General features: G+C 41.4%; 1 protein-coding gene across 2 annotated transcripts in view; it reads left to right on the top strand.

The window, feature by feature from the left end:
* The window catches only part of LOC136755431 (alpha-internexin), an 84,240-nt gene that overhangs the window by 9,621 nt on the left and 48,448 nt on the right, over window positions 1-26,171 (top strand). Inside the window, exons 2-3 of one of the 2 annotated variants that reach the window (XM_066712007.1) lie at window positions 21,997-22,046; window positions 26,063-26,162. In XM_066712007.1, the coding sequence (XP_066568104.1) occupies window positions 21,997-22,046; window positions 26,063-26,162 (150 nt within the window). The remainder of the gene's footprint in view (window positions 1-21,996; window positions 22,047-26,062; window positions 26,163-26,171) is intronic. The other variant, XM_066712008.1, reaches the window with a different exon arrangement.

Genomic DNA, 26,171 nt, shown 5'->3' with positions numbered 1-26,171 from the left:
ATGGGTATTCCAGCATGACAATGACCCAAAACACACAGCCAAGGCAAAAAAGGAGTGGCTCAAGAAGAAGCACATTAAGGTCCTGGAGTGGCCTAGCCAGTCTCCAGACCTTAATCCGATAGAAAATCTGTGGAGGGAGCTGAAGGTTCGAGTTGCCAAACGTCAGCCTCAAATGACCCTTAATGACTTGGAGAGGATCTGCAAAGAGGAGTGGGACAAAATCCCTCCTGAGATGTGTGCAAACCTGGTGGCCAACTAAAAAGAAACGTCTGACCTCTGTGATTGCCAACAAGGGTTTTGCCACCAAGTACTAAGTCGAAGGGGTCAAATACTTATTTCCCTCATAAACATGCAAATCAATTTATAACTTTTTTGAAATGCGTTTTTCTGGATTTTTTTGTTGTTATTCTGTCTCTCACTGTTAAAATACACCTACCATTAAAATTATAGACTGATCATTTGTTTGTCAGTGGGCAAATGTAAAAAATCAGCAGGGGATCAAATATTTTTTTCCCTCACTGTATCCACTTTGTGACAACTGGGTAATAAGGTTATTGTATTTGAAATGTAGACTATACTTTGCATGATAAAATGAAAGGTACAATCAAAATTATTGTTTGGAGATGTGTCTTTTCTAAGAATGTGATGCATTTTACATGGCAGGATGATTTGTAAGGGATGTTGCAGTGTTCCCCCCAAAAACAAAACTATTGTCATGTGACATAGTGTTCTAGATGTGGAGTTAACTGTTCTCAGATACAAAAAGATAGACAACAGTTCTTAACAGATCTGTCATTATGTTTGTGTGTGTGTTTTCAGTCTAAGAACTTTTGGTTTTAAGACCCCCAGCCACATATATTATGGAATCGAATCCTTAAGAATCAGCATGGCTTCATCTGAGAGAGCGTTTCTCACTCTCCTCCACGTGACCCACAGCATGACATAGACTAGTACATAACATTCGCTGTGAGTTGTGTAGCTGTGTATCAGGCCAGTGTTACCTGGGCGTGCCAATTTCCCTTGCTGGCCCTGTCTTTGTCCCACTGGGAAAATTCCAGAACACTGTACTGTGTAAATGATTCTTCTTTTTTGAGTGATGTTGTTGCCCTTGTAATACTGTGTAGGTCTGAATGTAGTGATTGTTAAAACCATTTGATTCTCCATGGGTAAGTAATAGTCTTGAATTGAACAGGCAATCTCCACTCTATAGCGTTCATCATGCATTCAGTGTAGATCGTTTTACAAGCTGGACCACTTAGGAAGCTAGTTATTTTTCATCTTATTTTTCATATATTTATTTATTTATTTCTATAGAAGAACCCAAATGTATTATCTGCACCAAACAGTGCAGATGTAATCTCATGAAGAAGACATTTTAGGTTGCTCTCAGTGTTTTGTATTTTTCACTGTGTGCACCTTTCACTCTCTGAGAGATAACAGCATGTTTTTCTGTTTAGTGCATGAGATCAGCAGTTTTGTTTGACTGTGTTACTGCAGCTCCTTCCTGGCAGAGAACCTTACTGTGGAGTCTTGGGTGGCCGCCAGTCACCAGATACTGTACAAACCCTATCAAATCTTGCATGTTCTGCATCTGTAACTATTTTTTTTATTTTATTTATATATGTCTTCAGAAAACAATGTAAGAACATAAAAAAAATAAAAAAATAAAATCTGAGAACTGATCGTTACGGGCAGATCTTGGTAAACTACGCCTCGTTGAAAGTATTTTGACTGTTTCAGATAAGAACCTAAGCATTTCCTCTTAGTTTGTGTGCTGTTATCTGGTTCTGTATTGTTGCCTTTTGAATTCAGCCCAGCATTCTTATCTGCAGTATGCCACTCTCTGTAAAGTAGGTAATCTGTAGGCTAGGGCTATCCTGTGGGAGAAAATGGTATTGTATGTTCAAGCAACATGCTAAGTATACAGAGACCTGTTTGAAGTTTAAACAAAACAAAACCTGGCTGAGTAACTTCACTGAGCAATATCATGAATGTCTGAGATACAATTATGGCAGCGCAGGACTGGACATAAGAGAATGATGTCTCGGAACAAACCAGACAAGTACCAGTTGTGAAGACTCACTGTATTTCAACACTTATTCTACTTCCCCTAATTTCTTAGCACATCACGCATTATTTTCCTGTCTATAGTCAGTTTCTTTTTGTGTTAAAAAAGTACCAGATGTTCTAGGCTATTATTTGGACAGCTTTTCAGAGCAACTGCCTTTTCTGTGAAAAGGAGCAAGCTTCCAAATCCCTACTGCATCTCTCACTTTAAATAGTCTTTGGCTTGCAAGAATATGAACTGACCAATCCTATCTAGCTTCACCAATTGGAGACAAAACACACAAAACGGAGACTTGACCGACCCCACTCTGCAGAAAAATATTTCAGCTTCTCTGTGCCAAGTGTACGGTTCACTGTCCGGTCACCTGGATCTGTCAGTTTAGCACGTCTAAACCAGCATTCAGCACCCATGTTGTGTGCCGAGGCCATAGCTTGAGGCCCCAAACATTGCCAGGCTCATTATTCCCCCAGGAAGGTCATGGCCTTGACTGTCAGACCGGAACTGCTCCCTAATTAAGCCCCTTGTTTTGGCACTGGAAGTGTCAGGTCTGCAGGACTTCCTACTGGGATTAATGTTGTTCATGTTCACTTTTCAAAAGTGTTCGATGGCAAATGGCTAAGATGTTCTCTCGAGGCAAGTTTGTGACATTTGCATGATGAAACAAAGCTAAGTTTTTATTTATTTGTTTCCCCCCCTTTGCATTGCCGCTGTTGGAGCCTCAGTAGATTACTGAGTTCAACTTGTGTCAGGCTATGGCAGTTATTTTGGCAGTCTCCTGTGTTCAAGTACAATCTAGATCTTATGGTTATGGAGCCTATAATAAAAAAGTATATATATTATACTGCATCCGATCACAATGTGAATGGTGATAGTCGAGTTTACAGATCCAGTTGGAGGTCAGGCAAGTCTATGGTGCTGTTTAAACCTCCTGGAATCAGTCTGACACAGAATCAGGTGGCTTAGTTTGGACCATTCTAACCATGGTGTCATATGTGACAAAAATACAATTTTCCGAGGTGTTGTGAATAATAAAAGACAACAACATGACTGCTAATACAATTACAGATTAAAATTATGTGAATCACAGTTTAATCCTTAAAATTAATGATTTTTTTTACACAACTGTGTATGGAAAGGAAAGGTGGACAGATGGGTGGCCAGGTCCTTTCTGCATGTGAATGTGCTGAAGATTAAGTGAAGCAGCCGCACTTGTGAGCATTATTCATTGCCTTTTGAGCACGAGGCATGAAAACCTGAAGAGGTATCTAAGCACATATAGGATCATGGACATTTGTATTTGGGTTGTGGTATATATATTTTGAAGGCTGGTGTTCCTGTAAAATAAATAAATACATAAATAAAACATTTAAAAAATCTATTTTTCTTGACAGCCAGGACACAAACATAAGCCAGTTATTTCCACTAGTACTGCACTACTAATCCCTTTCGAAATGTGAAAACCCGTAGCGGTGCGACAGAAAAGGACGCCAAATTCTGTGCTTGTGGCGCCTCAATACGCAGCTTCAGCATGAAAAAAGTTAAAAGAGAGAGAAAAACAATCTTAGAGCTTTGTTCTAGTTACAATCTGGATCTATTGTTACAGCAGGAGATAAAAGAGAGGATACAGATAAATGTATCCTATCTCCTAAACCGATTAATCTCTCTCCTTTCATCTCCACCTGCAACTGCTCTGCCTCCTCTCTGTGCAGCTCCTTTGTTATGCAGACTCACTCCGACTTTTAAGATGTTCTGAAAAACTGGCACTTCTGTGTCTCACTTTCATATCTTTCTGTTTTTAAGGAGAGTATAAATCAATATGTATGAAAGGACCTTTAATCAATGCTGTAAACCAGCTGATTCAGTAACACGGTAGTCTGCTCCCTGGTCTATATTGTAGGCCTATATAGTAACACAGTAGATGTCTCGCTAGTCTATATTATAGGCCTAAATAGTAACACAGTAGTTGGCTCACTAATCTATATTGTATACAGTAACACAGTCATCAGCTCACTAGTCTATATTGTAGGCCTATATAATAACAGTAGACTCACTAGTCTGTATTGTAGGCCTATATAGTAACATAGTAGATGTCTCACTTGTCTATATTGTAGGCCTATATAATAACAGTAGACTCACTAGTCTGTATTGTAGGCCTATATAGTAACATAGTAGATGTCTCACTTGTCTATATTGTAGGCCTATATAATAACAGTAGACTCACTAGTCTGTATTGTAGGCCTAAATAGTAACACAGTAGTTGGCTCACTAATCTATATTGTATACAGTAACACAGTCATCAGCTCACTAGTCTATATTGTAGGCCTATATAGTAACATAGTAGATGTCTCACTAGTCTATATTGTAGGCCTATATAATAACAGTAGACTCACTAGTCTGTATTGTAGGCCTATATAGTAACAGTAGATGTCTCACTTGTCTATATTGTAGGCCTATATAATAACAGTAGACTCACTAGTCTGTATTGTAGGCCTATATAGTAACACAGTAGATGTCTCGCTAGTCTATATTATAGGCCTAAATAGTAACACAGTAGTTGGCTCACTAATCTATATTGTATACAGTAACACAGTCATCAGCTCACTAGTCTATATTGTAGGCCTATATAGTAACATAGTAGATGTCTCACTAGTCTATATTGTAGGCCTATATAATAACAGTAGACTCACTAGTCTGTATTGTAGGCCTATATAATAACAGTAGACTCACTAGTCTGTATTGTAGGCCTAAATAGTAACACAGTAGTTGGCTCACTAATCTATATTGTATACAGTAACACAGTCATCAGCTCACTAGTCTATATTGTAGGCCTATATAGTAACATAGTAGATGTCTCACTAGTCTATATTGTAGGCCTATATAATAACAGTAGACTCACTAGTCTGTATTGTAGGCCTATATAGTAACAGTAGATGTCTCACTTGTCTATATTGTAGGCCTATATAATAACAGTAGACTCACTAGTCTGTATTGTAGGCCTATATAGTAACACAGTAGATGGCTCACTAGTCTATATTGTATGCATATACAGTGCATCCGGAAAGTATTCACAGCGCTTCACTTTTTTCACATTTTGTTATGTTACAGCCTTATTCCAGAATGGATTAAATTCATTATTTTCCTCAAAATTCTACAAACAATACCCCATAATGACAACATGAAAGAAGTTTGTTTGTAATCTTTGCAAATTTATTAAAAATAAAAAACAAGAAAAGCACATGTACATAAGTATTCACAGCCTTTGCCATGACACTCAAAATTGAGCTCAGGTGCATCCTGTTTCCACTGATGATACTTGAGATGTTTCTACAACTTGATTGGAGTCCACCTGTGGTAAATTCAATTGATTGGACATGATTTGGAAAGGCACACACCTGTCTATATAAGGTCCCACAGTTAACAGTGCATGTCAGAGCACAAACCAAGCCGTGAAGTCCAAGGAATTGTCTGTAGACCGCCGAGACAGGATTGTATCGAGGCACAGATCTGGGGAAGGGTACAAAAAAATGTCTGCAGCATTGAAGGTCCCAATGAGCACAGTGGCCTCCATCATCTGTAAATGGAAGAAGTTTGGAACCACCAGGACTCTTCCTAGAGCTGGCCGCCTGGCCAAACTGAGCGATCGGGGAGAAGGGCCTTAGTCAGGGAGGTGACCAAGAACCCCATGGTCACTCTGACAGAGCTCCAGCGTGTCTCTGTGGAGAGAGGAGAACCTTCCAGAAGAACAACCATCTCTGCAGCACTCCACCAATCAGGCCTGTATGGTAGAGTGGCCAGACGGAAGCCACTCCTCAGTAAAAGGCACATGACAGCTCGCCTGGAGTTTGCCAAAAGGCACCTGAAGGATTCTCTGGTCTGATGAAACAAAGATTTGAACTCATGTCTGGAGGAAACCAGGCACTGCTCATCACCTGGCCAATACCATCCCTACAGTGAAGCATGGTGGTGGCAGCAGCATGCTGTGGGGATGTTTTTCAGCGGCAGGAACTGGGAGACTAGTCAGGATCGAGGGAAAGATGAATGCAGCAATGTACAGGGACATCCTTGATGAAAACCTGCTCCAGAGCGCTCTGGACCTCAGACTGGGGCGACGGCTCATCTTCCAACAGGACAACGACCCTAAGCACACAGCCAAGATAACAAAGGAGTGGCTACAGGACAACTCCGTGAATGTCCTTGAGTGGCCCAGCCAGAGCCCAGACTTGAACCCGATTGAACATCTCTGGAGAGATCTGAAAATGGCTGTGCACCGACGCTCCCCATCCAACCTGATGGAGCTTGAGAGGTCCTGCAAAGAAGAATGGGAGAAACTGCCCAACAATAGGTGTGCCAAGCTTGTAGCATCATACTCAAAAAGACTTGAGGCTGTAATTGGTGCCAAAGGTGCTTCAACAAAGTATTGAGCAAAGGCTGTGAATACTTATGTACATGTGCTTTTCTTGTTTTTTATTTTTAATTTGCAAAGATTTCAAACAAACTTCTTTCACGTTGTCATTATGGGGTATTGTTTGTAGAATCTTGAGGAAAATAATGAATTGAATCCATTTTGGAATAAGGCTGTAACATAACAAAATGTGGAAAAAGTGAAGCGCTGTGAATACTTTCCGGAAGCACTAATATATATCCTTTATTCTCCCTCATTCCGACTTATTTATTTTTATTTGTGGTTGTTATTTATGATTAAAATGAATGTAAAAATCCTGACTTCAGTGCATATTTAACACAATTTGTCTCTGACAGGGAGAGATTTGAGGTATCCATGCTAGAAAATGTCTGTTTTGCATGCTAACAAAAAAGGTAAATATCGGATATTGGTAATCAGGAAATTTAGCTTCCCAATTATCGATATCGGTATAGGACCCAAAAAAAAAACGTATCGGTAGGGCTCTAATCTATTGCTTTACTGCGGTCACAGCTGCCTAATATCACAAGTCTGAATGCTACATTACATACTGTTTGTAGAATTTTGAGAAAAATAATGAATTTAATCCATTTTGGAATAAGGCTGTAACATAACAAAATGTGGAAAAAGTGAAGCGCTGTGAATACTTTCCGGATGCACTGTATAACACAGTAATCTCACTAACAGTAGTCAGCTCCCTGTTCTATATTACATACATAATTATATAGTAGTCTGCTAACTAGACTGTATTCTATATAGTAGCCTGTATATACAATTGTTGGTTCTCGTGTCTGTATTATATACAGCAGTACATTTGGTGTCTCACTACGTTACTGTCCACCTGGGTGCTGAATTGCAGTACTGGCAAATAGAAATAATGAAAATGTTACTGCAGCACCGAATGGTTCCCACATTAAAATGCTTCAGTGATTCTGACACAGTAACAGAAACTCGAGACAATCACAGTACCGCAGTGGCCGGTGTGGAGGGCCTGATCCCTGTGTAATTTGTTCAGTAAGAACATCCTGCAGCCTGTTGCTTCTCTCCCAGTGCCATTGCTCAGCTCAGCCTGTTGTGTTGGCGAGATAAGCTCCACTGTTTGTGGGTTATATCCCAACTGACACCCTGATTTCCCTTTTTCAGCTGGAAAAAAAATTATAATAATAATAGCAATTGCAGGGTATTAATTCTACATGGAATTAATAGGCTTTTCCATCCATTTGCTGCTTATCAGGGCGAGAGAGACTACATTACTGACAAACAACTGACCTTGGTGTCGGGAGTGCCATGAAGTGCTTGCTTTAATAGAAGGATTTATTTTTTATTTTTATTTTTTTAAATACTTTTGAAAGTGCCATAGAAGGTGGACATGCAATGTTGATTCAGATATCACTCCATTTCCTACACAGGTGTCCTTTTCTCTTTATATTAGTTATTCTGGGTACAGTAATGGCATATTCACACACTCTTTCGCTTTGGTTGGCAGGGTTATCTTTGTTTTTAAACAACAATACAGACAGACTCTGTGGAACTGGGGGCCCAGAGGTCTGAAGGCGCTCTTGCTCATCTGGTGGAGCAGATAAGACTGGATAGTTATTGTGAGCCAATAATTAAGAGTGTCCTTTTGTGAACTTTAATACCCCGTGAATCTACACAGCCTTAGATTAAGGCTTTTACAGTGATTCATTTATTTACTTACAATATACTGTTGATCATACTATCACACTCGACATGTTGTCACACTGATGTAGCAAGGTTGAAATCTATTTTCACATAACAGATACCGCTGGGCCTTTGACTCTTCTTTGACTGAGCTTATCTCTACGACCCAGTTGGCCAATCAAGGCGCATTAATTCCTAGCTGAGAGGTTTGCTTCTTCCCACAAGTCTCTACTATGAGGTCAAATTATTTTTCTATGAATTATCCTAATCATCTCTCATGTATAAGATAATTCTTTCCACTGCCTTCTACATTTGACCTGTGCACCTCCATAAGAGTCAGGGCTGTGCCTATCAAATTACAATCTGTCCATAAGAGTCAGGGCTGTGCCTATCAAATTACAATCTGTCCATAAGAGTCAGGGCAGTGCCTATCAAATTATATTCCGTTGTTGTTTTAATTCTCAGCTTTCATATCGTGTGGCATCCAGGTTTGGTTTAAAACTGTTAACGCATTTTTATTTTGCCTTCTGAATGTATGGATACACCATGCTTAATGCTGTATGGGAACCATGGCGGTTTTCTGAACTTTAATGCAAGAGACCCAAGGGAGTTACATCTGTGTTCTCTGAGCTTTTGTTAAGCATTGCACTCATCCCATCATTCACATTATAGGAAAAATGCCAGTGCTTATAAAGGAAAAGCACACAGCCATGGAGTGTGGAGAAATACTCCCACTGTAACTTCATACAGAGAGGTAAGTCAAAGTATAAATATATAAATATGTATAAATATAAGTGACCAAAATATATAAATGAGTCGGCGGTTGTTGGTCAAAAAGTAACATACATTTTCTAGTCTGCAATATTTCTGGTTCTGTCGAGTGTTACAGTAAAAGCAGACAAGATCATTCCAGTCTTGGCTTTATTAATGGATGACAGATGCATCTTAGTGGTTTAGGCTGTTACTCATGCTTCACTTCATTGAGAATTACTTTTATGGAAGATATATATATATATATATATATATATATTTTTTTTTTTTCTTTCTTGTTTAAATAATCTGATAGGAAACCAAGTCTTCCAGTCTCCTAGTAAGGATACTAAATCATTTAATGTTTTCTGGTGGAGCAGAAGACATTCTGATATTCTCAAACTTTTATAGGGGTGTACTTACAGTAAATATATCAAAGGTTTGCTGTCCACACTATGGCGCTTCAAGTTAAAATGGGGTAGGGTGCCTGCTGAGAATGACTGCACACAGCCTCTTTTGCACAGACCTTTAGGAGCAACTGCACGAGACTGCCTAAGACGTTGGACACTTCATAATTCTTTATAGGCCTAAGTCTTCATCATCAAAGCTGAGCTCCAGAACACAAATATCCTGCACTTCAGATTGACCAGGAAAATGTACAGTGGTTCGTCGTCTTTTTGTCAACTTCTTACTTTTAATAAAATCCTGCTTGGTAGAGTTTTAGGTTAGGTCAAACATACACGTAATGCATTAGGCTCAGGTCCATAGGCGCATGGTATAATGCAGGGATCAAAGAACAATCGGTGCTTCCATTTCCACCCCCTCGCTTACTGCTTTTCAACTGGAGGATGAATATGGCAGATCAACCCTGACCTTCAGACCTTGGGCTGTAGTGTTTCTTCTGCTGCCTAGATGGCACTCTTGTCTCACCAGTTTGTTACGTTAATTGCACTTTCGTTCTTATGTGTTGGCGCTTCGCTTTCATCTTGTCAAAGACCGAGACAGCCCTGCAGAGCTGTGTAGGGAAGCTGATGTGACTCCAAATCCTTTGAACAAAAGACAGAGGAAAGCTGCTTCAAGCTCAGATACAATTAGGCCTAACTCGGCACTGGTGGGTCATGGTAGGGGAATGCAGCATTCCTTATTTAAGCATAAATAGCAGGTGCAAGAATCTCCTTTGCGTTCATGTGTATAAACTTGTCATTTTTTGTTGTCTCAGAAGTAAAAAAATTTAGTTATTCAACCCAGACCATGACCGTTTTGCAGCTGCAACACACAGTAGTCCAATTCTCTTTGTCTACTGTTGCAAAATTATCTTTATTGTCTGTTGTCCACTGTCTTTGATGGCTGTGGATGTGGGAATTCCAGATTTATCCTTGCGTCCATGTGGCTGAAGAGATTCAGAGTTATGCTTGCTTTCTAGCAATACTTTTAGTTTCTTGTCTGAAGGAAGGAAAGCAGGATTTAAAGCAAAAAAACAAAACACATGATTAATTAATTGTAGTTTAAAGTCTATTGTGACACAATTTGGTTAATAGTCTATTAGAAATGTGGCCATAAGGTGCAACAGGAAGACAGCAAAAGCACATAGCAATTAGATTGTCTTATTGTATTAATCAGAGGGGACTCTCTAATTGTATCCGAAACCTTAAAAAGAGAGATCAGCTCAGAATCATCTGCAGAATCATCTCTGGAAGAACTGGGAGAAACCAGCTGTGAACGAGGGCCTCTGCACATCTACCTCTCTGAACCCTTCTGTAGCAGAGGGACAAGGAGAGGGGAAAGAAGAGCGAGAGCAGCAAAACAAAGCCAAGCTGACAATACAACTTCTCTGTATGGATTAGCCGGCCCATTACAAGTTCTTTCCCACAATTTAGAAACCGTGCATTTTCAAAGCCAGATGTGTCTCAAGGAATCTTTCGTCACGCTTCAGTTCCGCAAGCCTTGTTTTCACTGACCCAGCTTGTACTGGTGGGAATTCAGCTGGGGTAAAAAACAGGTCACCGTCAACTTTGTCCTCATTTCTTTTTTCTTAAATAAAATTCAGCCGTGAAGGACATCAAGCTTCCCAATACACTAGAGGGAGAGTTGAGGTGGGGAGCGGGAAGGGGGACAGTGGGAGGGACAGCGAGAAGGGGAAATCATCACGGGATGTGCAAGCAATAAATTATTATTATTTTTACATCTCTCTCTCTCTCATATATATATATATATATATATATATATATATATATATATATAATCTGTCTGCCATGCTTCTTGAGCATGTGCAGGAAGCACAAAAAATCCACAAAGAGCACATTCAATAGTTTTAACAGACGGTTAGAAAAAAAATTTCCAAGATGGTGAAATTGTTTGTTTCTGACAAAATGAATTTTGAATCTCGGGAGTAAAATACACTAATAAAAGAGATTTAAGTTTGTTATGGTTCCTATTTATATATATATAAAATACCTGCGCATACCGACTGTAGATAGTTTCCATGTAAAGTTAACGCAAGGAATGCTAGGATTACTGAACGGCATATTGAAAGTCCAACAGGCCTGTATTGTCATTATCATGTAGTGGGCTTGCGTCACAAAGGACACGACAGCTTGCTAGCAAAAACCTAGTGAACTGGGGTGCATAGTACTTAAGGTTGTAAACATGAGTAGACTGGATAGTTTAATATTAAAAAACAAAACAATTAAAATAAATGGGAAGTATGCACACACTACCTGGAGATGGAAATGAAAGACCAAATTACTTTGTTGCTCTAATTGGACTTGAATGTGGTGCACATCTTAAAGCCTCAATTAAGCAGTGAGTCTTATTCAATTTGACTGTCAAAACTTTGCTTGAAGTCCCAGATAAATTATCGTATTTTGCAATGTGTGTAATATTTGAATTGTGTGGTCTGTATCTAATCAAAGCACTCTAATAAAAAATGAAAAAATCCCAGTGATCAGCCACAATATTGTAATATGGCTGAATCTCTCCATTTCTTCTATTTCTTTCTGAAAGCATAATTCAATTGTAATTCTCTCATAACAACTTATTTAGCCAGTGTATCCAGAACACATTCACCATCCAACTGTTTGCAAAAATGCATCTTCCAATAATTGCTCTCAACTCAGTCCGAGTGGCAGATGGGAATGCAGCATTAGGGACTCTGAGATGCTTCTATGTATATTGGACAGCTCCCTAAATTCTTCTGGCTACACAATAATCTTCCTTAATACCATTCTTCAGAAATGCAATTTGTGATTCACTAGCAGCAGCTTTTCTGTAATTCCTAACAAGATGGATGTGCATCAGGCTGTTTAACCTCCTCTTCTTTCCCAGCTTTGTGAAGAGTTCAGTAAGTGTTATGGAAACCCAGGACTCTGACACTTTACTGCTGAAAATGTCTGAAAACGCACGTAGCATTCTCAAATATTTAGTAATAGTAGGACAGAAAAAATAATAAATCAATACAAATTGAAAGAGAATGATAATATTTCATGGATAACATGGCATTTCTTAAAATCTGCTTAAAATAATATTGCTTTCAGCTGTTTCTAATATGGCAGTGATTAAAAAAGAGAATACATTATTCGTAACTTGATAAAATGCACTTTGGGATCAGGAGTGGACATGTGGATTATTGCAATACTGCCTAACATTGTGATATCTTAACCCTGTCTTTAAATTTGACTTTAAACTTGGGGATGGGCAAATTCATTATTATTTTGTGAAGTTCCTATCATCTTATCTGTTAAACACAAATACCATCCCGCAACTCCTGGAAAAACAGACCTTTTCAATTTCACACTGAATGAAATAACAATAGGATTAATACAATGCAGAGGCCATGCCACCTGGTGCCAGATGGCGGTAACCAGTTGCCTTCAAGAATAATGTATTCAGTAACTAATTTACAGGGCATTTCATTTATCTTAACAGACTAAGATCAGCTGCCATGTAAATTAGTCTAATGAGTGTCAGTAGTAATGTAGGCTTCTTGTTAGCAAGGGTGTCATTGTGAAAGTTATGGTGTATGTTTTTCAACCAGGAAATGCTGCCTAAGTCACAATAGAGAAATATGATTTTATTAAGGCCCTCTCCCCACACACAGACACTCTCAAACACACACACATCCTGTTGACGGTTCCTGTACGCGAACATTAAGTCATTGTGACCGAGGTCACTGAGCTCTAATGCAGAAGGTTCTGGTCTGAATTGCAATTGTTCTGTTCTGCGGGGACTAATGAAACTACAAGGTCTTTTAAACAATGCTGCATCTATAATTAGTAGGGCACTTTCTGTGATTTATGCTATAAATATAGGTTGGTGTTTTTGAAAATTTCTGTTATTAATCAATTAGAAATAGTTTTTGCTATAATCTCTACTACATTCCTCCAGTAAATAAAAATATAAGGGTTGCTGCTCAAGGGATTGGTGTAGAAAAAAAATAGTATTGAACACTTATTTTCATATTTTAAAAAGAAATGTATTTTAAAGTTTAAAATATACTTTCCTTACTCCTCCTCACTGTTGACTGAAGCTTTCAAAGCATACTCACTCTCAAACTGTCTTCCTTCTCCAAATCCTAACAGAAATCCGCTGACTAAGGGAAATGGACCATGTAGTGATCCTGATCAGTGGTCTGCTACTAGAGGAAACCTGGATACAGACGTTAGTACATGTAGATGGTGCCTTTACTATGGCATTTCTGCACCATTCCTAACTTTGACATCTCATTGACGGAACACGTCTTTGTCCTGAAACCTTGTGGGTGAACAGCTTTGAGCAATTCAGCGCAAGAGTTTGACTCATCACAATGTAAAATGGTGGCTTATAACAGTATGTAATGTAGCATTCAGACTTGTGATATTAGGCAGCTGTGACCGCAGTAAAGCAATAGATTAGAGCCCTACCGATACGTTTTTTTTTTGGGTCCTATACCGATATCGATAATTGGGAAGCTAAATTTCCTGATTACCAATATCCGATATTTACCTTTTTTGTTAGCATGCAAAACAGACATTTTCTAGCATGGATACCTCAAATCTCTCCCTGTCAGAGACAAATTGTGTTAAATATGCATTGAAGTCAGGATTTTTACATTCATTTTAATCATAAATAACAACCACAAATAAAAATAAATAAGTCGGAATGAGGGAGAATAAAGGATATATATTAGTGCTTCCGGAAAGTATTCACAGCGCTTCACTTTTTCCACATTTTGTTATGTTACAGCCTTATTCCAAAATGGATTCAATTCATTATTTTCCTCAAGATTCTACAAACAATACCCCATAATGACAACGTGAAAGAAGTTTGTTTGAAATCTTTGCAAATAAAAAATAAAAAACAAGAAAAGCACGTGTTGTGGCTTCACAAATGCTTTGCTGCATACCTCGGTTGTAACGAGTGGTTATTTCAGTCAAAGTTGCTCTTCTATCAGCTTGAATCAGTCGGCCCATTCTCCTCTGACCTCTAGCATCAACAAGGCATTTTCGCCCACAGGACTGCCGCATACTGGATGTTTTTCCCTTTTCACACCATTCTTTGTAAACCCTAGATATGGTTGTGCGTGAAAATCCCAGGAACTGAGCAGATTGTGAAATACTCAGACCGGCCCGTCTGGCACCAACAACCATGCCACGCTCAAAATTGCTTAAATCACCTTTCTTTCCCATTCAGACATTCAGTTTGGAGTTCAGGAGATTGTCTTGACCAGGACCACACCCCTAAATGCATTGAAGCAACTGCCATGTGATTGGTTGGTTAGATAATTGAATTAATGAGAAATTGAACAGGTGTTCCTAATAATCCTTTAGGTGAGTGTGTGTATATATATATATATATATATATATATATATATATATATATATATATATATATATATATGCATGCTATTGATCGGTTCTATATTTTCTTTGAAAGTAATCTTTTGAATCTCGAATTTATATATTTCTCTGTCTTCGGTTCTGCAAGTCTAAAAGTGCTGTTATACAATTCACCCGAAAGCGAAGCACCTTTATTAGGGAATCCACATTAACACAATACATCGTGTGCATTAGTTATGAATAGCCTACTGAGATTTATAATCTGAAAATGTGTATTACATACACACACACACACATACAGCACATATATTATTACAGTAGCAGTACTTCAGAAGTGTCTCTTCGGTGCTGTTGCTGCAGGTCGATGTGTCCCATGCAATCCCAGCTGCTGCTCAGTATTTCTTCTGAGTTCCTTGGAAAAACGTGCAACCTTTTCTCTGGACTCCATTGCGTTTGTTCTCATTTTCAAAGTCTGAACTTTGCATTTTTATTGTCTGTTTAACTTGGTCGGGCGAGTGATTGATAGCCGCTTCTATTATATTCTCAGACAGCAGCGCTCGTACGTTTTAACTTCATCCTCATCCTCATTGTAACCGCGCTTTCATTTGTGCATCGGCTAAGTTGTTTCCTCTGACGCCGGCATTTGTGATTGTGCTGCTCGGCTCAATATCATCGCATTTCGGATTGCATAGTAATCAGCTGTTCTCGTATTAAAATCCACTGATTTGAATGGAAAACTGCTTCGATTAAATGTATACCGTTTTAATGCAAAATGCGGATAATTAATAAAGTTATGGTCCCGTTCACAATTTCACAATGCAATTTCCACGTGTAAAATGCATGCGGTTACATTTCAGACTTCAATCATACTTAGCAATAGCATGTTTACCAGCTACACACTTTTATTTGAATCGACCGAGTAGTTTGAACTGTTTACATCATTATAACTCATTAGCCTATACCTTTTATAAAATATCTATAACGATGTGGGCTAGCGAAATGTATCTGTACATTAAAGGCTATAGATCGATATGACATTGAAACAATATAGAGACAATACTGTTTGTGCAGTGTGTAGCTGTTTTGCTGCCTGTGTTTATTCTGCGGGATGAAGCGGCGTCTCTTTGACTCAGACACGCGGCTCTGGGGGCGGGGCTTGATCTGCGTCACGCACTGGCCGGCGCGTCATACAGTCAGGACGCCTCAAAAGATTTAAAAGTTTTTAGAAAGACAAACCTTCACGTCCCAACTAACAGTGAGTACACAAAAAAGCACTGAACATGCAATCAGACAAAGTTCATATGCCCCCATTTCTCATGAAGTTCTATTATCATATCACCAGACTAGAGTTGCTACCTGGCCCCAAAATCCCAGGACACTTTTAAACAGAACGGGATTTTAAAATTGCTGCTAAACTGAAATACATTCATGTGTTAGTTATTCCTACACTTTTGATAAAATTAATCTTATTGCTGAATTACTGTGCAGAACAAACAAGTAATTTCGATCAGTTCAACGCCCTGCATCTAAAAAACCGAGCAATGTTACTGATTGAGAGAGTATATGCATGGTATGGGAATTTAATCTTAACCAGGGGTCTCCAACCTTTTTAACACGAGATCTACTTTTTATTTCCTTCTATTTTATTCATCATCGGGGACTTGACATTGCATTAAAAGGCACATTTAAAATGCATCTAATATTAGCTCTGCTAGTGCCAGCGATCACCTCCTCTTCTCCAGTTCAGACTGTGCGCAACCTGCATATTGACGTAATTATTATTTGCTTTGTTGTAGACTTCAGTCTTCGTGGTTTGACAAGCAGAAGAAAAGCTTTTCCATCAATCCAGATGTCTTCCTACTGTTTTCCATTAGTCAATGTCATTTGTAAGGCACAAACTCGTTTCGATTCTGAAAATGATGCATAATGACACATAGCAATAGTGTGCAAGGTGGGATTGGATGCACACTATTTATTTATCTTTTCACGACTGTAAAAAATGGATGCATCTTTGGCTCCAGTGTTCAAAGGGCTAAATGCAATTGTGCATTATTCGCCAGCGTTTCCTCAGAAACGGCCAGAAACAGTTCAGCCGTTGACCATGGTTGGAGGTTAAACAAAGTCATCACATCTTTGACTCTATGGAACTTAGGCTCAATTTTGCACAGACAAAATATAGACATAATTCTAATTTGCACAGACCAACTCCCCAAAAACATTCACCAGGCAGCAAGAAAGAAAAAGTATATTCTTATCACTAATAAAAGTTTACCCACCTGGCTTTTCTCCTGCAAAGTCATGTACAGACTCTGTTAAATCCAGATTGCTTCCACAAGGTTTCCAAACGTCAGTATTACTTTCTCCCGGCTTTTTCTTTAAAATAATTCTAACCTGTCAAAGGCTCTCTGCAGAAGTAAATGAGCCAATCAGTGAAGCAAGGGTTTGGAAACCAACTCTGTTAGGACAGAACTGCTCCAGGGGCAGAACACATACAGCTGGTGGGATTTGCGGCTCTGCGCAGTCCTCTGCATATAGCACCTCAAAGCCCGGACAGGGCAGAGTGTGTGTAGTCTGCGGTCCTCAGCCGATGTATGTGGAGGGGGATGGAAAGACTCCAGGACAATAGGTTTGTTTATATGAAACGCCGACACGACCTTGGGCAGGAAGGCCGAGTTTGTCCTGAGAGTGACTCTGTTGTTGCTTCCCGAGAAGATCAGACAGGTTTTATCCACATACAAGGCATAAATTTCACTGATTCTCCTTGCCGATGTTATCGCTACAAGAAAAGCTACCTTGAGCGAGAGGAAGTGGAGCTCCGTTGTGGAGATGGGCTCAAAGGGAGCACCGCTCAGCACTAATTCCAAGTCCCAGGCTGGAATTGTGTCCTTTATCAGTGGTCTCAAACGTTTTGCCCCTTTCAGAAACTGGATCACCAGGACATTCATTCCTGGGGAGACATTGTACATTTTTTCATGACATACCGATATGGCAGCGAGATAAACTTTCAGCGTAGATGCGGATTTTCCGTCTTCAAGCAGCTGTTGCAGTAAGCACAGGATTGTTGATATGGGGCACGACATGGAATCCACACGCCTCTCTATAGACCAGTTCTGAAAAACTGACCACTTGTAGGTATATTGGGCCCTGGCCGATTGCAGCGTTTCCACAATATTCACAGGCAGCCCTAGAGACATCAGGGGCCAAACCCACAACTGCAGCTGTGCTGGGTTGGGGTGCCACAACAGTCCCTCTGCTTGAGTCAGTAAGTCCCGTCGAAGCGGAAGCTGCCACGGGTTCAAGCTAATTAACTGTGCCAGCGTTGCGAACCGCAATTGTCTCGGCCACCGGGGGGTGATCAGGAGAACTCGAGCTCTGTCCTGGCGAATCCTCTCCACTGTCAGTGGAAGAAGTGGCAGTGGGGGGAAGGCATACAGCAGTTCCTGTGGCCATGGGTGAGCAAAAGCGTCCACGCCTCCAATCTCCAAGGAGAACCACAGAGGACAGTGAGTCGTGTAGCAAAAAGGTTGACCTGAACTCGTCCCAGCCTCTTCCAGATCTGTTTTACCACTTGAGGATTCAGTCTCCACTTTGAGCTATCCGAACCTCCCCTGGAGAGAATGTCCGCCGCTGTATTGGACACGCCCGGCAGGTATTGCCCGTATGGAGTGGAGATTCTCTTGCGCCCACAGGAGGTCTGCACACCACACGATGTATTCTGGGGGAGTGTAAACCCCCCTGGTGGTTGATGTAGGCCACCACTGACGTGTTGTCCATCTGGACCAGGACGTGTTTGTCTGTCGGACCATGGCGAAAGTGGTGCAGCGCCAGCCGCATCGCTTACAGTTCCTGTATATTGATGTGTGCGGCTGACCAGAGACCACTCCACACTACTTGGACTCCCCTCCCATTCCAGACAGCGCCCCAGCCTGTTCCGGAGGCGTCCGTGGTGATGACTTCCCGTATGTGTGGGCATCCAAGGGGGGAGCTGAGGCGAGTCTTTTCTTCAGAAACATGTTGAGACCCCTCAGATCGAGAATGGTCCGGAATCCTCCGTCCTTCTTTGGCACCAGGAAGTACCCTGAGTAGAAGCCTGCTCGAGAGTCTTCGTCGGCCACTAGTCGTATCGTTCGTTTCTCCCGCATCATTTCTGAGAGAGAGCTTGATCCCTTTTGGGACATCCAACAGTAGTGGGCAGCACCCCTCTGAAGTGGGGAGGGGGCCAGAGTGGAATTGGAGGGCGTTTCTGTGGGTTATCGTCATTCGCACCCAGAAGTCCTGGGTGCAGGCTTGCCATAGGTCGAGTCCAGTCAGTCTGTTGGGGGGGGTGGGGTTGCGGCTTCGTAGGGGGCTGCTGAGCGTCTGTTTTGCCCCTAGGCTTCCAGCCGGAGAGTCTGTTCCTTCCCCTCACCGGCGGCTGGCCCCTGCGGCGCTGGTCAGGCTGTGAGCCAGTAGGCTGTTGCGGTCTAGTCTGAGGTCTCCCCTGCCTCAGCCATGCTTTGTTGGGCTGCTGATGTCCCCATAGATGGTGTTGTGGCAGCCGTCTCGCCTTCTGGAGGTCAGCATATTTTGATGCTGACTCTTTAGCCTTCACTGACCGCTCAATCGAGAGGTCCACCGACTCTCAAAGTCTGGCCCGGGGTGATGGGAGCATCAAGGAGGACGGACTTCTCTTTGTCCTGGAGCTTCGCCTGCATCAGCCACAAATGGCGTCTGGCTGCCACCATAGCTGTGAGAGATCTCCCCATCGCGGTCTTTTTCCTGACAAATCGTTTTTTGGGAACCTGTTCCTGGGCGCACCATGGGACGTCCACCGCCACCTCATCAGGGCCTTGAACTCCGCGCTCAGCCCCTGAAACGATTCCGACAGTGAGCTCGGTCCCTTGGTCTCCTCCACAAAGGAAAGTGCATCCGAGATATCGGAATGAGAAGCCACATGAGATAGCACCTCTCCCGGTGGCGGTGGTAGTTGGGGTGGCGGCTGGGGAAGACGGCTTCCTCTCCAGTCGGAAGACGGGCCACCACCGTGTTCAGTATTTGTTGTTGAGAGTCCAGCTTGTTCGTCAGCACCCCAACTGTTTTAATTAGAGACGCAATCCCTTCAGTCTCTTGTCTCCTGTGGCGTGGAGGGGTTCGTAGAGCGGAGCGCCTCGCTGATCGGGAGCGGGAGCATCTCGCCCTCAGGGATCTGCATCTAGGAGAGCGTGCTCTCCTCCCAGGGGAGCGTCTGCGAGGAGGTTGGAGATGGGGAAGCCAACTGCAATCTCGCTGAATAGGCGCGAGATCAGGACGAGCGTCTCCGCCCTGGAGAAGCGCTCGCTACTGTCCCTCGTGGAGCAGAGCCCACAGAGGAGTGGTGAGCGGAGCTTCTGCTGCGACAGCTGGCAGACGGGGAGTTTCTAGCCCTTCTATGGCACATTGCCTCAGTAAAAGCCGCACAATGCATACAGCCGCCTTCCCCCTTCAGCGCATTCCTGGCGTGCTCCTCTCCTAGGCAACACACGCACAGATAGTGTCCATCGTCCAAGGGCAGCTTGCCCTGGCATCCGGAACAGCAATGGAAAGCCCCTTTTGGCTTCATGCCTGTGAGAAGGTTCGTCTCTAGATCATCCACGTCCAGATCCTCCAAGTATATCGACAGCTCTCGTGGTAGAAGCACTTCACCAAACTCCTCCGCTCTGATACTGTCCCCCTCAATGATGAAGTCGAGGTTGTCAACATCGAGATCCTAGAGGTCGATACGGGCGTCCCGAGGTCGAGAGCGGGTCGACGTGAGCTCGTCGAGAGGTTGATGGTCGAAGAATCGATGAGGTTGGTCGATGTCGACAGGAGGGTAGAGGGATCGCCGAGGTCGATCGATCTCGAGAGAAGGGTCAAGGGATCGATAAGGTTTTTCGATGTCAACAGAAGGGTCGAGGGATCGATGAGGTAGGACGATGTCGAGCAGCAGGGGCGAGGGATCGGTAGGTTGGTCGATGTTGAGCAGCAGGGTTGAGAGATCAACGAGGTTGATCGATGACAACAGCTGTGTTGAAGGATCGACGAGACAGAAGTCGAGCAGCTGGGGCGAGGGATCGGGGTTGGTCGATGTCAACAAGGTCAAGGGATCGACAAGCTCAGTGTGTCGAGAGCTGTTTTCGGCATGTTGAGCGGGTTAAAATCCGCCGACAGAGGTCGAGATACCAGGATAGAGCAGGCTGAACAACTGCGGAAGACTGCTCCTTGTAGTAGACTCCTTCTCTATCCTCTCCTACACCACTCGAATCTGTAAAAAAAAATTAAATGGTACAGAAGGTAAAATCGTGCAGTAGATCTCAGAGGAGGGACCAAAGCCGGCTGCAAGCGAGACTCCTAATGCACGCCTACCTCAAAGAGAAGGTGAAAACGCAAAGAATACAAAGGAAAAGACCGTAGTCTGAGCTCCGAAGAGAAGGTGAAAAGAATAATCAAGGATAATCCGATAGAACCTAACTCCGAGGAGTAGGGGGGTGCACTTCTCAAGCTTTAGGATTGCAAGCGAAACCATCAGCACATTCACTGGCAAGGTGAAAGAAGAAATGGCAGGGAGCTGCAGTCAGGAGGAGACTTTTCACAGATGCCGGGGGCAGGTCTCTCCTGACAGCAGGGCCCCTATTGGGCAGCTTTGGTACATGCTTTCAATGATTGGCAGGTCAGAAGGATCTTCCCATTCGGTAATGGCTGTCTTTCGATTTGAAAGGGAACTGCTCACTGCTGAGCCTTGTCTAAATGCTTGCATGTGTTTCAAAATTGATGGGACAGATAAGCTGCTTGTTTTTTTGTCAATATAACAGTCCAGTCAGATGTGCAGGATGAGAGGGCAACGTGCATATCAGGCACAGAGTTCAGTCTATTTCTGCACATTGTCTTTATTCTTGTCAAAACAGAAAATCGCATATTGCATTTATAAGACATTGTAAAAGGCAAAAGCAACGAAGTACTGGCTTATTTTAGCTATTGGCGACCCATTTTTAACCTCCTGGGACCCACCTGTGGGATTTTAGTAAAACACCTGTTTATTGGTCTATGAGCCCTGTGTCTCTCAGTGGGGGTGTTTGTGTTTGCTACATTGCTTTTTTATTTCTTGTAAATACCACAAAATGTAACCAATATTCACCTGAAACTATTTTCGATCCAAGAAATGCATGACAAATCATCTTACTATAGATAACCTATGGATGATAGTTGTATATTACAATGTACCTGAGAAAGCTAGTGGTTCCAATAAAGTTGAAATGAAATGTCTTTGTTATTTATTTTGACTCCAGAAACTTCAAAGGGAGAATCTCAAGCTGAAACAGGAGCTCAAGGATTTAAGGTAAAGACATTTATAATGGAATTTTATCTATAAAAGTAATGGATTTTAAGATTTCTTGACAATTGTAAAATAGATTTGTTGCGTATAATTTCTTCTATTGTTACATGTTTTTCTGTGCATTTCTTTGTATTTTTTAGAGTTAAAATACAAGCATTAAGTAGGAAAGACATCATAAAAGGAAGGATTGTAGGAACGGCAATGTGAAATTCAACTGCTATCCTGTAACATTCACACAGCTGAATTGGCATTACCAGTGCGCAAGGCCGAAGGCATGGAGGTCTTACGGTCACATTCAGGTTGACTTATAGGGTCATATTTTGAGAACTTTACATTAATTATTATCTATAATTTAATTTAGAGATCTAATTAGGTTTATGTTTTGCTCCAGGCTAGGTGCCCCAAACTTAGGCTTTTGTGAATATTGCGGTTTCTTTTCTACTGAATTACAATTAGTGCAGCTTCACCACCCACAAGGTATGTGGTTGTCTTAATAGAGCTGGTTAAGTAAAAAGGGTGGTGAGGAAAGCATCATGTCTTCAGTTCCTATCTGGCTAAGGAAACTTCAGCTGTGACATGCATGGGTGGGATCATATGTGGGAGATGGGGTTAGATGACTGGTCTCTCCATCTCCGAAGGGGTAGGCTAGATGCATCCCTGAAGTGAAGAATACTTATATGTGTATTTTTATAACATTTTACTTTCAGGCATATTTCCCTTAAAGATGGAACTGAACTGATGAGATCATTTTCTTGCCAAAATAAAAATAAATATTTGATACACACACATATATATGTGTGTGTGTGTGTATGTGTGTATACACTACCGGTCAAAAGATTTAGAACACCTCAATTTTTCAAGTTTTTATCTAAATTTACGCAGTTTAATGTCTTAATGTACTTTGAATGAAAGCATAGAACAAATAAACAATTGGAGATAAGAAAGAAATAATGGAATCGTTTTGTTTAACAAAATGTAACCCCTTAAGATGACAAACCCCTCTGGTACCCTTTAAAGGGCACCAAATCCATAGGATTAAAGAGAAGCACGTCTTCACTGTTGTGTTGTTTGCCAAGTGTTTGGTATCACATGAAAGCTGAGAATTTCAGCTTTCAGATTTTACAGCTTTCTAAGAACGTTATACACCCCCCAGGGGTGGGGAGATACTTGGTCTGAGTAGGAATACAAAATCTCAGAAAATATTTACAATTCTGGATTCAGACATTCTACTGATCAAAACAAGACCATCCACGTATTGGTAGAAGCAACACACACCTGTAGAGCTCAGAATGTCAAGATGGAAAACTCAGTTTATAGTGTACTAATACACAATGATTTTACATAATTGGATCTGAACTTCTCTGTGTTTGATAGAACATCAAGTAATATATACTGGATTAATCGTTAGGTTGTTCTGAACAAAACAAGCCTATTTGCAAATAAATACAATACTGAGTGATCTGTGACCATCTGAATGAGGCCGCCCACCTGGAGCAGACTGTGTTTGAGAATGAAACGCACTGGTAGCCAAGAGAATAAGCTTTCAAACGATGTGCACATTGTAGGAATACAGTGTAACTTCTATGCACAGGAGCTGCGCGTAACACTTACAAATAATGCTTAAGAGGGTGTGGTAACACAATATACACTCACCTAAAGGATTATTAGGAACACCTGTTCAATTTCTCATTAATGCAATTATCTAACCAACCAATCACATGGCAGTTGCTTCAATGCATTTAGGGGTGTGGTCCTGGTCAAGACAATCTCCTGAACTCCAAACTGAATGTCTGAATGGGAAAGAAAGGTGATTTAAGCAATTTTGAGCGTGGCATGGTTGTTGGTGCCAGACGGGCGAGTATTTCACAATCTGCTCAGTTACTGGGATTTTCACGCACAACCATTTCTAGGGTTTACAAAGAATGGTGTGAAAAGGGAAAAACATCAGGTATGCGGCAGTCCTGTGGGCGAAAATGCCTTGTTGATGCTAGAGGTCAGAGGAGAATGGGCCAACTGATTCAAGCTGATAGAAGAGCAACTTTGACTGAAATAACCACTCATTACAACCGAGGTATGCAGCAAAGCATTTATGAAGCCACAACACGTACAACCTTGAGGCGGATGGGCTACAACAGCAGAAGACCCCACCGGGTACCACTCATCTCCACTACAAATAGGAAAAAGAGGCTACAATTTGCACAAGCTCACCAAAATTGGACAGTTGAAGACTGGAAAAATGTTGCCTGGTCTGATGAGTCTCGATTTCTGTTGAGACATTCAGATGGTAGAGTCAGAATTTGGCGTAAACAGAATGAGAACATGGATCCATCATGCCTTGTTACCACTGTGCAGACTGGTGGTGGTGGTGTAATGGTGTGGGGGATGTTTTCTTGGCACACTTTAGGCCCCTTAGTGCCAATTGGGCATCGTTTAAATGCCACGGCCTACCTGAGCATTGTTTCTGACCATGTCCATCCCTTTATGACCACCATGTACCCATCCTCTGATGGCTACTTCCAGCAGGATAATGCACCATGTCACAAAGGTCGAATCATTTCAAATTGGTTTCTTGAACATGACAATGAGTTCACTGTACTAAACTGGCCCCCACAGTCACCAGATCTCAACCCAATAGAGCATCTTTGGGATGTGGTGGAACGGGAGCTTCGTGCCCTGGATGTGCATCCCACAAATCTCCATCAACCGCAAGATGCTATCCTATCAATATGGGCCAACATTTCTAAAGAATGCTTTCAGCACCTTGTTGAATCAATGCCACATAGAATTAAGGCAGTTCTGAAGGCGAAAGGGGGTCAAACACAGTATTAGTATGGTGTTCCTAATAATCCTTTAGGTGAGTGTATAACTCTGAAATGTACATTATTTTTAAATTTTTGGTAACCTAACCTTTTTTTTTTTTTTTTTTTAAACCTCTGGCAGATTACTGCTTAACTTGGAACCATTTCAGGATATTCACTGGACTTGAACTGCTTAAATTTCAATAAACACTGGAAAAATGGAGGGGTTCTATCACTTTTGACCAATAGTGTATATATTAAACTATTTGTATAATTACCATTGTTTTGTTTTGTATTGAAGTTAGCAATGTAATACAACTGTGGGATTTATTCTCCTCGATAAACCATGCTTTTGCATCCCCTTATTATATTTATATCAACTATTTTAAATGTATTCCAATAGGAAACCTGTTAATTATCTTGTTAATCAATTACAACATTAGTTGCTAATGATAGGAAATCTGTAGATTAACCCATATTAGTAACTGGACTGAAATGAACAGCTGGTCAGTAAATTTTAGATGAATTGTAACCAGTTGAGCTATATAATGAGCAAATAATGTTATAAACTACAAATTCTAGATTATAATAAATTACGGGTAGCATTTTTGTGAAATTACTTCCTAAAAAATATGTTTAAAGCCTACAAAATGTCACCATTTCAGTACAAACTAGTTAAAGAAGACATGAATGAAAGTTAAATGTCAAGGGAAGTATCTGCTTTCCTCAGTGCCTAAAGCCTTCTTAAAGACCTTTCAGCTGCATTTTCTCATGAGTCACCTCTCTAAAGGCCCCAAAGGCACCCAAACCTTCTGCAAACACGGCTTTAGCTGGTAACTCGCTTTGGGAAGAATCCCAAGCCACTAGCAGGTGGAAAAACAAAATCTATCACTTTAATGGCTCACAAAACAAAAAAGGTCTGCAGTGTGTTTGTAAAACGTCTGACTACATCCAGTTCTAATACATTGAGGAAATGTATATCAAAAGTAAATGGTTGTTTTCCGTATTGGAAAACCAGAGATCCCGTTCAAAGGCAATCTGGTTAAAAATTAAGGAGAACACAGATTTTGTTGTCTAAAAGTGGATTCAAAAGAAAAGGAGAACTTTGGCGATTGTTGACATTGCTTCTTGACTTAACACTGAGGTAAAGCAGCGGTGCGCCTATAACCGCCATGCTGGGCAGATTTTCTTTACAGCATTTCTTCTGCTTTCTCAACACAGGGCTCAGTATCAACAGCTTCTGGAGGAAGGGAAGGAGGAGACATTTGAGGAGAGGCGTGTGAGCCTGCTGAAGGCTCAGGTGATGCAGCTGGAGAGACAGGTAACCAGG

The sequence above is a fragment of the Amia ocellicauda genome, chromosome 8 (assembly GCF_036373705.1).
Source record: "Amia ocellicauda isolate fAmiCal2 chromosome 8, fAmiCal2.hap1, whole genome shotgun sequence".
Lineage (NCBI taxonomy): Eukaryota > Metazoa > Chordata > Actinopteri > Amiiformes > Amiidae > Amia > Amia ocellicauda.
The sequence above is the reverse complement of the archived record's forward strand: the minus strand, read 5'-3'. Positions and strand labels throughout refer to the sequence as shown.